The 17,175-nt window shown below is 33.6% G+C and overlaps 1 protein-coding gene across 2 annotated transcripts; it reads right to left on the bottom strand.

Annotated features, from left to right (window-relative positions):
- Positions 1 to 168: 168 nt before the first annotated feature.
- LOC114284476 (uncharacterized) lies at positions 169 to 15,410 on the bottom strand. Of its 2 annotated transcripts, none has more exons than XM_028227393.2 (6): positions 15,284 to 15,410; positions 5,056 to 5,327; positions 4,309 to 4,960; positions 3,999 to 4,198; positions 3,016 to 3,260; positions 169 to 2,540 (listed from the first exon to the last, which is right to left on the bottom strand). In XM_028227393.2, the coding sequence occupies exons 2-6, from the start codon at positions 5,325 to 5,327 to the stop codon at positions 346 to 348; spliced, it is 3,564 nt and encodes a 1,187-aa protein (XP_028083194.2). In that variant the 5' UTR covers positions 15,284 to 15,410; the 3' UTR covers positions 169 to 345. The 2 variants fall into 2 exon arrangements, with proteins under 2 accessions (XP_028083194.2, XP_028083197.2); XM_028227396.2 differs by lacking the exon at positions 15,284 to 15,410 and adding an exon at positions 7,081 to 8,037.
- Positions 15,411 to 17,175: the final 1,765 nt, after the last annotated feature.

The following is a 17,175-nucleotide window of genomic DNA, read 5'->3' as shown; positions in this document are numbered from 1 at the left end:
CTTGCTTCACTTGACCCATCTCTTATACTCATCCTGTTTCAAGCATTTGTTTGTCCAAGAAACTGATAGAAACAAATTTTGGTACTACAAAAAGCTCAAAACCATACTATTTATCAGCTCAGCTGCCAAGGCAAAAGGAACCTAGTCTCCACCTGTAAGGGCCAGAAGTGATTGAAACAATTATAATATTGCAACAACATTAAAAACCTTACCTTCAAAATTGTAGAAGGCTTAACAAGATAATGTAGAATTTCAAAAAACCACTTTTTGTTTGAATTGAGATAATATTACAAATGAGTCCATCTACATGTAATCGTGTATGTACATGGAGAGAGAGCAAGAATATTATCCATCACCAGTTGCAACATCAGCAGCTTTCTGATTCTCCTGCCTTACAGGAGAGGTAGGCAGACACTCTGCTGAAACAGTTTCCTCAGGCACAGGACCATTGCCATCGTTAACAGTTTCCTGCTGGCTGATCACTTCAACGTGATCTTGAGCCCCACATCTAACAACGAAAGGTTCATCAATAGAAGACAGCTCCGCAGAGGTTTCACGAGCGGTGGGGTCAACACGGGGATGTGACTCACTAGAATTTGACTTTGATGAAAAGTCTTGATTTGATTCTGGGCGCACAGCCATCACACTGCCAGCTCCCTTCGTATCATGATCAAGATTGGAATTTTCTGCCATGCTATCTTGAAACTCTTTTACTGGCATGTCACCATCCATGGAGGGTAGGATCCAACTAGTGCTTCCATTCTCATTTTGCGCGCACATCTGTCCATTCTCTTCAGTTCCACCTGCAGCTTCAACCGTATTGACCAGAGGCGAATCAACGGAGGCAGAGACTGATGTGGATGCAAAAGTATTGTAAATTTCGGGGTTGAAATTTGCTTCCTTTGCATCATGACCAAGATTGGAATCTTCTGCAATGCTATCTTGAATTCCTGCTAATGGGACAACAGCATCATCCATGGGGTTTACGTTATGAATTGTGATTCTACTATCATTTTGAAAGAACATCCCTCGATTCTCTTCAATTCCACCTGCAGCTTCAACCATATCAACGAGCTGTGGATTACTGGAGTCAGAGATCACTGCAGAAGTATCGTCACTCTTTGAAGCAAAATTCACTTCCTTTGCATTGTGACCAAGGCTGGAACCTTCTGCCATGCTATTTTGAAATCCTGCTAATGGGACATCATCATTCGTGGAGTGTAAGTTTTGACTTGTGCTTCCATTCTCATTTTGCAAGCCCGTCCCTCTATTCTCTTCAATTTGACCTGCAGTTTCAACCACATTGACTAGCTGTGAATCAACAGGGATGGATATGGATCCAGCAGTATTGTCAATTTTGGGTTCAACATGAACTTGGTGAGGAACAGCTGACAGTTCGTCGTCATTTGTGTAAACACCAATCTCATTGACCATTGTGCACTGGTCTTGTAACTCCAGTGTAGGTACAAATTGTGGCTCCATATCCATAGCAATTTCACCAGAATCTTTGTCCAGGATATCATCTTCAAAACCATTTAGACTTGTAAATGAATCATCTGTAGATGGAAGATTCTTAGTTATGTCTGGGCCTGCATCAATCAACACTCTCTCTCCGTTTTCTGTGGCAACAGAAAATAATCCTGATGAGGGGGTACAGAGGGATGCTGGATCAACTTCCATCTCAGCACAAGAAACTTCTACTCCGTCTCTTTCACTACAAATGCCATTTTCACTTGCTACCTGATCAAGCAAGGAACCACCCAAATCATCCATGATACGCTCTGGAACCTTCTGGCCAATTGCAGAACCATTTTCTGCACAAGATGAGATGTTCTCATTTGTACAATGGTTCTCATTTATCTTATCTCTCTCTTGATTAGCAGCAAGCAGCCCAACGGTTTGTTGCTCAGTAGGATCCACAATGGTCTGTACGCTCTCTTGATCAACCAGTGTGTTTAACTGACTTTGTACCCAGACAGCAAGAGAAACAGCATGATCCCGAATCAGAGAGTCATGGGGTGGGCAGTGTAACATATTAATCAAAGCCTGGTTATATTGAAACATGCTGATAGATGGTAAACTTAACCCTTTATTGCGAAAAACCTTAATAATTTTGAACACATGCTCACAGACGTTGCCCATTTCTGCCCAACTGCAATCACAGATTGCAAACTCTGTACCTGGGTTAAATACAACATGAGCTCTTTTTCGATCTTCCTGGTCAACAACTTTTGCACATTTACCCACCATGACAACATCAGAGTCGGGAATCTTCAAGGATTTGCGCCAAGATGTTAAACCACTCATCCATTCATCCTTCCAATATCGTGCAAAATCATCTTTTCCTGAATACTCATCAAGCCAGAAGTAGGAATGCACTTTAGTACCCAACTTATCAACCAACCAATCAGCACGTTGATAAACACCAGAATCATTATCATTTAGCAACCTAAGCTTCATTTGGTTATGGTAAAATTCCATAGCTGCACAAGTCTCTTGGCTTGCAAGCGGAAGAGTTTTGAGGATAGTAGTCCATGAACCTGAGTCAGACAGCAAATTATTTATAAATAAAATAAAATTGACTGTCACATAGGATAAATGGGGGAGTGGGAAGAGAAAGAAAACGAGCAAGCTATTACTGTTACACACATTCACCATATAAAAAAATAATTTGATCTCCTTACCAAGCTTGCCCCAATTAAAATTCTAATTCGTCGGAATTGATAATATCCCCCGAAAAGAAGATAATACAAACAACCAGATCAATTATTATTAATGTTGTAGAGATTTTAGAATATGATTTAGCTGAACAGGATATCCAAACAGGTATATTCCGGGTTTTATGGTCCACCTGACAAGCGGTTCACCAATTCACCAATCCCAATGATGGCAATGCATGCTTGATGAATTGGAATAAGAAATCCCAATGTCACTAAATTTATTGTGAGAGGGAAAAGAATAGAAAATAAAAATCCCTTATTCTGAAAAAAGATTAAGAGTAGATAAATGTCTAACCTATTCTAGGATACCAAATCGCCTTGAAATAATCCATGAAATCTGCTCCATCAATGAAATCTTCCATAAAATTATCAAACAAATCCATGGTTCCATGTCCTCTACAGATGCTGTACACTGCCTGACCAAGCCGTCTTGATATCTCAGCACGCATCTCAATCTCCGAACATCTCTTTATTAAGTTCTTATGCCATGCATGACGAACCCGCCAAAAGGATATCAATGCAGAGCACTGAAACACTTCCCTGCGTAAAACAATTTTTTATAAGTATCCTCCCTGCAGACAAAGATATACCACACCATGCAAGTAATATTTGCTAGGAAAACGCACAATGTTTTATCTCTACATTCTACAATGACCTGCTGCATTGCAATGAGTTGTCTACACACTCGTTGATCTGAACTTTCTAATGCTACCTCTCGGGGGCTGGATGTGAACTGTAAAACCAAAAAACAGAACTACCAAACATTCAGCATGTCATCGAACCTTTCCATGAGCAATGCTATGCGATGAAGTTCAATACTTTAGACAGTTGGGATCACATTGTTAAGAAAACTTTTGGACCAAAATGGATAAAGAGGTGGGGCATCAGAAAGATTATCCAAATCAACAAGCACGTGCCCTTAGTGTTAAGCAAGCAGAGACGGACCATTGCAGGGAATGAGGGTGTTAGAAAACTAATTTTCATCTGGAATCAATTTATTTAGACACCCAACAATTTTCTTCAACAATATATATGTCTATGCTGAGATCCAATGGATCCAATGCTGACAGCATGGCCCCAGACCCTACCCACTAGTGAAGACTCATCAAAAGAGCTGGACTCAATATTTAAAAACCGTAGACATATTAATCAAAAGGACAGTCAGGTATCAATTGCACTACTGTTAGGCTATGGATCCAGGAATACATATAAACTGAAGGTAATGACTGGACCATCTTATCATCCCAGTTAAGTCAGATGAAAAGCTAAGCAGCCAACCTGATTGTGAGGATGTCAGCCAAAGGATCATCCACTATGAACCCAGCCAACTTCCACATGGGATCTTTTGTGTGAACTCTGTTATAAAGAGCCCTCATCCATCTATGGGTATCCCCACATGCAAATCTTGGTGCTATTATCCATGCTACTGGGATGGCCTTGTTGTCTGAGTTGAACACAAGAAGACTATGAATGGGATACTGTATAAAAATGCAGAAAAGAGAATAGTGAGCTTCTGATGTATTAAAGCACCAGGCAAATATGGACAATGACAGCATAAGAAAGTAGAGCACAAACTGAAAAAACAGACCTTCAATTTATTTGTTCCAAACCTTGAATCTGAAGCCACAAGGCCACGATTTCCAAACCGTATCATTTGTTGCAATTGCCACTCTGTTTGAATACCCAAGACAAAAGGATCGGAATCAGAGTAATCTTCATAAAAGAAAACATTATTCTGGTGGCTTTCAACCCACATGCTGATGCTGACTGCATCATCTGCATCCATTTCATATGTAGAACGCCTGATGCTCCTCTCCTGTCTCCGCACATATCTGTGAGTTAAAAGGTCATCACGATTACATGGCCCCCCTTGTCTTTCCACTGATTCATTGTGTCTCTGCATTATGGTTTCTACAGAAACCCCAACATATAGTAGAGATAAGACGCGGAGGCGGAGATCCTCTGAGATATATGGGGCATACATAGCACGAGTTCCAGCAGCCTTCTTGTCCTGTGGACCATGGCACGGCAACCCTTTCTTATCCACATGCTTATCCTGATTATATATGATAAGTGCAACTGACGGCTCAGCAATTAAGCGTTTCACAATAAAGTGACAGGTGCACCCTCTCTTTGTATTTGGCCGACCAGCAGGTTTCTTTTTCGGGACGTAAGTACTCCTGCTGGGTCGAACAATGCCGCCCTTTCTGTGATCATCTGGACCAAACGAACACCAATACCTACAGAATCAACAAGATCAATTACATCTTGGTGGCACAAGACTGGTTACTAGGAATTATTGGAGGGAAAAAGAAAAAAAAAGTCAAACACTTACAAGATATACTCAAGAATGCCATCAACCTTTGGTTTGTAAGGCATCTCTGGAGGCCTACGCCTCCTTGCTTCAACATGAAATCTTGTAGGGCAGTCATTATTAGAGGATTCACCACGCACAAAATCATCCACTCTAGCAAAGGGAATCAGAGCAACTCTATCTATATTGTCACGCCAACCTTCCACCTTAGTCCACACAATATCAACAGCAGAGAACTCCAAGGTTGGAGGGTTTTGTACAGGAAGCGACAAAATCTCATCCCATCTGGCCATCTACAAGGATACAAGGAAATATTATGTTTTGAGTAGCATTCCTACTTGTTCGGTGGGATGATATTGTGCCTGTTTGGCAGAGCTTAATTACAGCTTATTTCAGCTTTCAGCTTAATTTAAGCTATTTTGATGTGTTTAGTTTAGCTTAGCTTATAACTTATAGCTTATAGCTTTTTGGAAGTCAGAAATCAGCTTATTTTTTGAGTGGGGCCGGAGATACTTTAAGAATAAGCTGAAAATCAGCTTAAGCTGAAAGTTGTAAGCTATAAGCTGTTGAGGCATAAGCTATAAGCACTTTCCCACAGCTCTACCAAACAGGGCCATTATATTTGTTCCTAGAACTTTAAGAACAAAGGGTGCATGGGAAGTCTGAATTTTCCGATTTCTCCCATCAGAGTATGAATCCTCCAACTTAGTAAGGTAGCAAGAACTGAAATCTAAACAAAGTAGGACTAGAACATCAGTTAATACCAACTCCCTTTCTCTAGGTCATTCTGATTTTAGACCATATACAATTAAGACACCATAAGCTAACATGTCTAGATTTATGTTTTGAGTGCTTGCTCTGAAAAGCATGCATAAGTGGAGCAGGAGTTCAGTATTCCAATCCAAATAACCTGGAATTTTAAAAAAAAAATTTGTTACCTAAATGGTGGAAAGGCAGGGTTATGATTAAATGATCTTCATCCAAATAAATAAAATAAAATAAAACTACATTCCTCAACTTCGATGCTATAGGAAAACAAAAATTGAAAGGCCTATTTGGTTGTGTTTCCATTATCCCTTATCGTTTTCTATAATAAAGGAAGCGTTCTTGAGAACAAAGTTTTGAATTTTGAAATCAGTGAAAATGCATTTGGTAGCTACATCCAAAAACAGAAAACTCAGAAAAATGGGTTTGGTGTAGCAATTCCGGAAACAAGTAAAATAGTGGAAACACGTTTTGTGGCAAGATTTAAATTTTTTTTTTTGGGGGTTTGGGGGGGGGGGGGGGGGGGGGGGGGGGGGTTGTAAGTAAGATGTATGATGTATGAAGATATCAATGATCAAACATAATTGTACACATTGAATAGATCCTAAGCATTCATTGAGACATCATTAATACAGCTTTCGGTGAGACCAATCCCTCTGTAGCATTACGAAACATATCAATATATTTTATTGGTTAACTAAACACACCATTATTTTCCATAAAGAAAATAAATGAGCATGGTTGATGTTAGCTAATGTCCAATTCCAACCATTTCATGATTATAATTGGCTACAGGTGAAGTTCTGGAGGCAATAAGCTCAGTCCGATTCATCAACAATAGTTCAATTGGTTATATGTCAACGGTTTTTATGTGTGATTTTCATTCTTCGTTTAAAATGCTTTGATGTAGTGTCTGTAAAAAAGATTCTTACCCATTTGTACAATGAGTTCAATTCGAATGAAAAAGTACTATATAACCCCCATAACCTAGAGAAATCTTTAGATAAGTTAACTGCAAATACCATTGTGTTTTCAAGTTTCCAGAGCTTCTATTTACAGGCCAACTGAAAGGGAGACAGAATTTTAAATAATGATGAAATGCACATTAACCCATTTTATTGTGTCTCTCTCCTGGCATTAAACCCATTTTTTACAGTCAAAAAAGAAAAATGAGTTTCAAAGTAATATAGCATAGGGTCATCCCTTCTTCTTCATGTGGTTTGTACAGCACTGCAGGGCAGGACACATGAATCCAACCATAGATTTGAAAAGAACTCATACCTTCTTCGTAGAGGAATCAACTGATATGAACCACAGGATTCCCGATCTGTGATTGTCACTGCCTTTCGTTTGATTCCAGTGTAAGGAAATCAAGAGGGGTTTCAAAGGAAAAGTGAGAAATGGATTTTTGTTGGTTTATAATTAGGGGTGGACATGAGGGCTGGTGGCTTTGCGGTCCACCTAACCCAATTCGATATTTTTAAGATTTAAAATATATTTTTTAATTCATAAAATTAGACTAGACCAAGTTTTTGAGTTCATTTATTTTTCGCCCCAGCCCGGCCCGGCCCAGCCCAAAAATTAAAAAGATTAATTTTAATTTTATTATTTAGTTACATACTAAAGTAATAAAATATAAAAAAAATAAGAAAAATTACATTTTTTTAAAAGCTTAAATTCAAACATTTGTGTAAAATACAAAAAATCATTTATAATTTGAATTTTGTTAATAGCCTCAATTAAAATAAATTTTAAAAGGGCCAAACTCATTTAAGGCTCCAAGATCCAGAAAAAAATTAATACTCATATATACTGAGTTAAGTGGACAAGCTTGGGATTGTTAAATTAGGCCTAATGTCGAGTTGGGCTAGGCTTGAAATGACACATGTTCTTCCTATATAGAGTAAGTCTAGCCCAAATCCAACTCTGTCCAATCGAAACCCCTCTCTAATTTACATAGAGGGAATAAGGTTACGATAAATGTAGCCTCGTGTTTTCATTTTGCTCTTTTTTCAGAGTTCCGATTAGAAAAATAGGCTACATCTTTTGGATGATTCGAAAAATAAAACCAAGTTTCCAAATTATTTCTTAGAAAATGAAAATAGAAAAGCACTTTTTTGGTATAAAACAAGAAATGGAGTAGGAAAACAAAAAATGTAAACACAACCAACAAGCAAGAAGAGTCTGTGCCATGGGGACTTTTCCAAATAGTTCTAAAATATTAAATGATAAATTACACTAACCTCCCCATAGATTTAGAGAAAATATAGCAAGTCACACAATTTTGACATAATTACATTGGGTTCCCATAAAGTTTAAATTCACATAACACTTAACCCCCTTTTTCATCAATAATTTGTTTAGTCATATAGATGGGAAAATGATAGTATCATCTTTTTTATACTGAAATGTATATTTTTCCTTGTTTACCCTTGTGCCTTCATACCATCTGCATTAATTCCAGTCCCTTTAGCCTTACTAAAAAAGGAAGTCAGTGTAAACCTCAGGAGAAGTCAATGTAATTTACCCAATATTAAATTTGAATAATCAAGGCTATTATACAATCAAACCATAAAACAATTTTTGAAGTAAAAGTGAATAAAGAATCCTAAAAACCATAAAAATGAATATAGTATTATAAATAAAAACCATATCATATGGTATAATAAATAAATGACATAACAGAATCCAATGAATGGTAGCAAACCAAAGTAATATGCTAAACCATATATATTGAATTGAGCGGAAGGCTATCTATACCAAAGAATAGAAATTTAAATATATATATATATATATGCATATATTTGATACATAGGCCTCGTTTGGTGGAGCTGTGGGAAAGTGATTATAACTTATAGCCTAACAGCTTATAACTGTGAACATAAGCTGATTTTTTACTTATAAATTAAGCTTTTTCTCTTCCACCCAAAGAATAAGTTAATTTTTGACTTACAAAAAGCTATAAGCTGTACTGTTAGGCTGAACCAAACACATCAAAATAACTTAAATTAAGCTATAAGCTAAAAGCTAAAATAAATTAGAAAAAAGCCCTACCAAACTGGGCCATAAATAATGTGGTTCATTCAACTCCTAATCAACCTTTTTTTTAAATAAAGGATCTCGGGTCCTTGACTCCACCAACCACATACCACCTAACCTATAAGCCCAATGGTGTCTCCAATCAATTAAAAAAACAAAATACCAGCACTCTGATTTTAATTTCAAAACTACTACAACAATATCTTCTACGGGTAGATTATGTTTTATAAAGCACGGGTCGAGTACGGGTACGAGCACGGGTATGGGTATAATACAAGTACGTCGATACGGTAAAATTCAAGAAAAGTAGGGTACAAGTATGGGTACGGCTTGGGTTTAGTACGCTTGTAAAAAAATATTTATTTTAAATTTTAAGTAATGCAAAAATTAATTAAATGATTTAATTTACTAAGATCCAACCTATAATTAACATTTAATATCAAAAACAAATGTATAAATCAAAATTAAATGTCAATATATTAAATAACTTACAAACCATAATTTAATTTTAAAATTATGCTAAGCATAAAATTAAAAATAAAAAAGAAGCCAAGTGAAAGAAATTTTATCTCTATAGTAGAAGAAAATATTGTTTTAACTAAGGAGCGATATGGCTTGGGTATATACTAGGTACATCTGGGTATACCAAAAATTAAAAAGAAAAAATTTAGGTACACGTTTCGTATACCCAATATGTATGCAGAAATACCATACGAAGTACCATACACCGATAAATACCCAGTACAGATACGACATATTTTTCAAAATACCCATACTTCGCAGATTATGTTGAATCTCTCTTTACATGACATTTTTGTTAAAATAATTATATGTAACAAACACATATAAACACACACACGCACACACAACAGAACGAGCTTACTAGTTTAAAGCAATCACATCATGACATATTTGTTAAAATAATTATATGTAACATACACATATAAACACACACACACACACACACACACACAGCAGAAAGAGCTTACTAGTTTAAAGCAATCACATCATAATGATTTCATAAACACACTAAAAGATATCAGTAAAAATAGCATAAAATAAAGCATAACCAATAGTCATTTTTTATTTTATTAACACCATGCTTATTGAATTTGTTTGTTCATGGATGCTATTAAATTCTCCAAATATAAAAATATGTACCCAAAATTATTGACTATCTCTACAAAAAAAAAAAAAATTCAAAACCCATAAAACAACTCAGGATACTATCACTCTAGCGTCTATGTTCAAGAACTCAACACATGAAATTAAACAACTTAAGCCATAATTGCTACTTTCTCCTTCAATACTCCCAAAACTAGAAATTACAAGAAGCATAATTTTTTATGTAACAAGCTTTCTTTGTTTTATCAAGAACCTAAAATAATTCTCTCTCATATTGGAGAGAAAGGGAAAGATACTAAAATCAAGATGCCAGGACAAAACAAATAAGCAAAATATTTGAGATAACATGAAGATTATCAATCCATCGCAAATTACATTGTTGACCACTTTAATTTGAGTGAAGTTTCACTTTAGTCCTCGTAGTTTCAATTTCATCAATTTAAACCCCACACCTCCAATTATGTTTCAATTTGGTCCCTCCATCAATTCCCATTAGCACTTTCGATGGAAAAAGGCCACGTACAACTCAAGTGAAAATTTTAGCAATTCCAACACAATAAAGAAAAATGAACAAATTACACTCGTAGTCCCTATAGTTTCATTTGAATTCCAATTTGGTCACTCTAGTTTTGCACGTGTTGCTTTTCTATCCAAAATGTTAACGACAACTGACGAAGGGATAGAATTAAAATGAAAATAAAAGTACTAGGTTTAAATTGATTAAATTGAAACTATAAGGAGCAAAGTGAAATTCCGTTCTAACTAGAGGGACCAATGGTATAATATATGCCTATATGTTAATACGGAGATAAAGAGATAGGCAAGAGACATGGTGAAGTGGCAATGTCGAGAAATTAAATTGTATCTATCAATTATCATTCACAAATTTTTTTGGCTTAAAACCAATAAGAACTATCCTTGCAAACCTAACACTATAGTTGTTAAAGGACTAATTACACGAATAGTTAGGGAAGTATGCTTTTGTTGCACTTTAGTCATCAATCTTTTAATCTTGTCAATTTAGTCCTCAAACTACTATTTGTGAGTTTAAATGGTCCCTAACGAAAGTTGGGCTATTTATGTAATCCCTGCTCCTCTTAAATCAACTTAGATGGCATGACCATTGACGACCATTTTAACGCACATTTTGTAATTTGGGGATCAGATTGATGAAATCAAAAGATTGATAACTAAAAGTATTTATCCAAAAGAAAAAGTTTGATGACTAAAAATGCAACCAAGAACATACTCTACTTTGTTTGGGAACCTAGGAGAGAAAAGAAAATAAATAACTACATAATTTAGGAGAGAAAAGATTGTGGTTTCTCTCCCTCATGTTTGGATAAATAGGAGAGAAAATAAAAGAAAAGATAATGATTTCTCTCCTATCTTGTTTGGTTAAACTAGATAGAAGAAAATAAAAGAAATTGTTTCATATTATATTACCAAAATAGCCTTTTATAGGTGTCACTTTTTTATTTCTTCTATATCTAAAGGGGCAGTTTTGATATTATAATAAAATAGTGATTAGTTGATTTCTTTTCTCTCCCAATCTCTCCACTTTTGGAGAGATTCAAAGTGAGGGTTATAAGAGAAATGGATTTCTCTCTATTTCTTCTCATTTCAATTCGTTTCTCTCCTCTTTACTTATCCAAACAAGTGATGTGGACCAAAAGAAATGTATTTTCTTATCTTTTCTTTTCTTTCCAAATCCAATCCAAACGGGCTGTTACAGACCCTTAATGTAACTATTCTTCTTATGTGTACTAAATATATATATATATATACAAGGCCAATAAGTAATTCAGTTCACCATTAGACCCTAGGGGCAATGCCACATGTATGGGGCCCTCAAATTTTTTTTAAGGTAAACTACCAATAGGTCTTAGCCTTCGTTTGGTTTTCTTTGTAGGCTATATAATCACAAAAGACAAAAAAAAAAAGTTACAAAATCACAAAAAAACAAAAAAGCTACAAAAGTACCAAACTACCCCATATACAAACAAAAGGTCAAAAAAGCATTATTCTAGGCAATTTTGTCATTCTAAAGCCAAAAAGTCAAAAAAGCCAAACAAGAATACCAAACGACTAAAAAAGTCTCAGGCTAAAAAAGTCAAAAAAACCAACTAAAAAAGCCAAAACCAAACGACACCTTAATAGTTGGATTTAATTTTCATCAAGTCCTAGTAAAATCGTCTTTAAAATTTTTTTTTGTGATGATTTTTTGCATGTCGCTAAAAATTGACAATTAATGACTTTTTTTTGTCACGTTTTTATAAATTATCGCTAAACTTACAATTAGTAATGTTTTCCTATGACAAATTTTTTAAATTGTCGCTGAAAATTGAAAATTAGTGATTCTTTTGTGATACTTTTTTTAAACTATCACTAAAACTTATAATTAGTGATATTTTTTACGACAAAATTTTCAAACTGTCGCTAAAAATTAAAAACTAGTGACGTTTTTTAGTAGTGTTTGATGAAAAGCCATTAACTATCATAGAACATACACGTAAGTTCTCGATTTTTTTAGAGATAATTACCCGCAGGTCCTATTAACTAAACTTATTCATAAATCCTAAGTTTTTTTTAACCTATTTGCCCCTCATTTTGATAATGAGAAAATTTTGAGACTTTTTAAATATGTTTTATGTTTGTACAATGATTATTTGGTACTGGTAATGACACTGATAAATGATTGATATATTTTGACTTTTGTTTGTGAATTATGATTTATTTTTAATTTATTTGTGTTAATTTATATTGAAATATGATGTGGGAAATATAAGTAGTTGAATTATATTTTTTTTTTTTAAATAATTTTACAATGATAAATTATCACTGAAAGTTGAATAGGATTTTTTGATAAATAACCGGCTCATAACTACCCCTAATTTTTTTTCCCATACATATAATGCATGCATTTTGTCTATTTGTTATTGGGCCACCTCTAAAAGAAATTTTTTAACACCCTCAATTTGTTTGCTTTTCATACATTTAATGCATTTTGTTTATTTGATATTTGTCACCTCCAAAATAAGCTTTTGAACACCCTAAGCTACTTGGATTATCAATTGTCACCCTTGAAAATTTTTTTAACACAACCTCAAGCTAATTGCATTGTCATTTGTCATCCCTGAAAAAAATTTAAACCCCTTCAGCTCATTGGATTGTCATTTGTTACCCCTCAAAAAAATATTTGAACGCCTTAGTTGTTAGTTTATGTGAGCTCACTACACCAAATATTGAATACACTTTTTATGTTCAACCAAACCTACTCAAAAAAAATTTAAAAAAAGTTTATGTAAATATTAAGTAGGCCATTAAAATTTAAAAGATTTGCAAAGCAATGTTGATAGTATCATCTCAAGTACAAATCCCTTATAACAAATTGCACATCTTGAGCTTCTGGATCCTCTGATTTATTATTTTTGGACTAAAAAATCCTAGAAAATAATTTTTTGAAGTAGAATTACAAATAAATAAATCTACCAAAAACGAAGAAAAGCAAATAAAAATTCTTTTGTCAATAATCAACTTTTGTCCTCTTTAGTGAATTTCTCAATTTTTCTTCATATATAACGAAGAAATATTTTTAAAAAATACTAAAAATAAAAATATCCAATTAAAAAAGTTCCTTTCTAATAATATTAAGAAAATGTCTACCCTAACAATATTATCTGGAGCCACCATTGTTATACCCTACTAGGTTGGACTGGCATTCTTTCTTATTTGGTAATAGTTCAAGGGTTTGGACTCGGTGAACTATAATTTGGATTTTTTGATGCTGCAAATGGTTTACCATTCTATAAAATATATATATATATCTTTTTTTTCAAAAAATTAGTCGAATTTTTTGAACATTGATTTCACAATTGACGTTTAACCTAGTCCAACAAGAACTCTTGTATAATGGTGAGGGCTTTATAACTAAAACAGCTTAGATATATGGGTATGTTTGGTTTGATTTTGAGAGAGTAGTTTTTAAAAGTTGTTTTGGGGAGAAAGTTTAGAAATTTTTTGGTTTGCTTGGTTGTGCATTTTGAAAGTAGTTTTGGAGTTTGGGAGTTTGGAATGATTTGATATTTTGTTGTAATTGAGTAGATGTGTGTGAAAGAAAAAGTGATTGAGAATGAGAGAGGAGAGAGAAAAAGTGATTGATTGATGTGTAAGAAAGAGAAAGTGATTTTGAAAATTATTTTGGAAAAATTATCAACCAAACAAGTTTTTTAGAAATTTTTTTCCAAAATCACTCTACAAATTCAAACCAAACATACCTATTCACTAGTAAGGTTTAACAAAAACTTCCCTCCGCTAGAGAAAAGATAACTTCCCTCTACTAAGGGCCAGCTAAAACTTCGTTTGCAACTTGTTATTTTATAACTAAAACAACTTAGATATATAATAACTATAATACTGTTGTGATGATTATTTATGCACCATATTTAATTTACCATCATCTCATGTGTCATCACTGTATTAGCAACGGACATGAATGGTAGAACTCATTCAATCAATATAGTGGTAATACATGAAATGGAAAACAAAATATGAAACACAAATGTAGTCATTATAGTATTATGATACTAAAATTAGTGTCTATATTCGACTCACTACATAAATCTATATTAAAATTATGCTCCCCCTATTCATGAAGCTTTTGAACTTGATCTATGATCAATTAGTTCTATCTTGTAAATTCTTCTTACGAAACTTATACAAGATTCTTGAGCCATTGTAAATTTTGTCAATTCACATCCAATAATGATTTTTCTTCATCATTAAACTGTCCTTAATTATCAAACCATTCAAAAATTTCAATATAAAATTCAAATTCATCGCATTTGCACAACCGCTAGTATACATACATACAAACATATATATACACTATTATGTATCTTCTTTCTATTTATACTATTATATATGTAAATGCTTGAGATGGTATTGACACAATGTGACATTTTGATTTTTGAAAATAATATCTTCATTACTTGAGCCGCACACAACATATATACTTTTAAATCAAAATCAAAATTTATATTTTAAAGGTTTAAAAGCACACACACAAATATATAGCATTCGTTCTTGATGCCAAGAATTCATTTAAGAAATTATATCAAGTTTTGTCAAAATTCCAACATGGCAACAAGGCAACAGAGTATATACATACAAAAATAAAAAAACCAGCAAAGAAAACTAAAAAAAATACATAGCTAGGAAAGGGGAAGAGGAGGTGGTGGTGGTGGTGGTGGTGGTGGTGGTAGTAGCGGTGGCGGGAAGTGGCGGCGTAGGGAGGAGAGCGGAGGCGAAGAGTGGTTACCTGGACTGTGTAGTGCCGTAGAGATGCCGGAACCAGAGAAATTCGCCGGAATGCTTCGCCGGAGAAGAAGCTGCTAGTGGCTGTGTTGCTGAAGCGGCTGATAAGCGATAAAATCAAAAATGAGAGAGAGAGTAAAAATTTGAGCCCTAAATTGAATAATATATTGGTTAAACCAGCCGATCATTGTGAACCGGGATTGATTTTAGCGGGTTACGAGTTGCATTGCCGGTTCGACCGTTTTACAAATTAAGACCACTCCACCGACTTCATTTGTTCAGTTATTTTATTGATTTATATTTTGGGGCATTTTTGTTTTTTTTTAAATTGTTTAAAAATATATATATATATATATATATCATTTTTAAACTTCAATCATTTAAAGATGAATCTAAAATAAAATTATTTTTAAGTTAAGTTTTAGAAAAATGACTAAAAATAAATTAAATTAAAAAGTAAAAAAAAAACTTAAAACAAAAAATAAATATTTGAACGATTTGTACGAAAGTTGATCAGTTAAGTCTGGAAGTTATTTGATAATCTTGTAGTATTATTTCATATCATTTGTGTGTAGACAAGTGCTTTGTTATCTTCTCAAATGAGAACACAAGGTGGTGTGCGTCACTATTTTAGCTAATAATATTCAAGTTAACGCACCACATCGATTTATTTACATAAGGGAACACCTTTGCTAAGATTTATCTTGATTTTTTTTTAGTGATTCGAATAGTTTATATTATAAAGTTCATCGAGTATATCATCAATAGAAAAAATGAAATTAATCGAACATGCATAATTCTATGATCACACACTAATTGGTTTTTAAAAAATTATTAAAATCATACACTAGTTTTTTTAGAACATAAATGTGTCTTGTATGGATTATAAATGTCTAATAAATATGAATTTTTTTTTATAGGTAATCTACTCGACTAATCATATAATATTAACGATTTAAACCATCGAAATAGATTCAGGATAAACCTCACAAACTCACAGCACGATGTTGTGCCTACTAAGGGTAGACATTGGCCCGTTGGCCGGTCTAACCCAATCCTATTTTTCTAAAGTTTGGGTAGGTTGTTTTAGCCCATACGTCTGAGCTAGAGCCAACATTTTTAGTCTGAAATATTAATAGGTTAGACTTGGGATTTATACTTCAACCCAGTTCGGCCCGTTATTAAATTAATTAATTGTTTATTTATTTATAATACATTAAAATATATATTTTTTGTTGGGATTTAGATTCTATCTTTGTTGATTTTATTTAAACTCACATTTGTGAATATGTGTGATTGAATTTATTTAAAAAACCCTTCAATTTATACACAAAATCTTTCAATTTATAATTATGTCAATATATTTATTTAAGAAATAGAATATGTGATTGAATTTTATTATTGAATTTTTTAATTATTTTTTTTTTTAACATATAGCTTGATAGGTAGACTTGACATTTATAATTGTTTTTAGGACTGGACTTGGGCAAATATAGAGACTCGATATTAGGGAAGGGCCGAGCGTCCGTTATTATATAGTGTCGGCTTGTCACTAACCTGTCCCGACATTTGTCCACCCTTAGTACCTACACAAATTTAATTTACCCAATAATGAATTAAAATTTTGAAATTGGTTACATGATAGCTATCTTTCTTTTTAAATAAATAAATAAATAAATAAAAAGGATAAACTAAGGTCTCTTTTGAGAAGGCAACAAAAAAAAAAAAATTCCTTTTATTGGCTTATTTAGGTCATATCATCTCTCTGTTTTTTTTGTATATTTTTTCTTAATAAGCCAACAAGCAAAAAAAATAAACACTTCTCAAAATAAAGTCTAAAGAACTAACTACACAGTTTCATCAAGAACCAAAGGAAATGAAACAGAGAGACGTCTT

The sequence above is a fragment of the Camellia sinensis genome, chromosome 2 (genome assembly GCF_055761805.1).
Source record: "Camellia sinensis isolate YWXY chromosome 2, ASM5576180v1, whole genome shotgun sequence".
NCBI classification, from domain to species: domain Eukaryota; kingdom Viridiplantae; phylum Streptophyta; class Magnoliopsida; order Ericales; family Theaceae; genus Camellia; species Camellia sinensis.
Note: the sequence above shows the minus strand (reverse complement) of the source record. Positions and strands in the feature narration are given on the sequence as shown.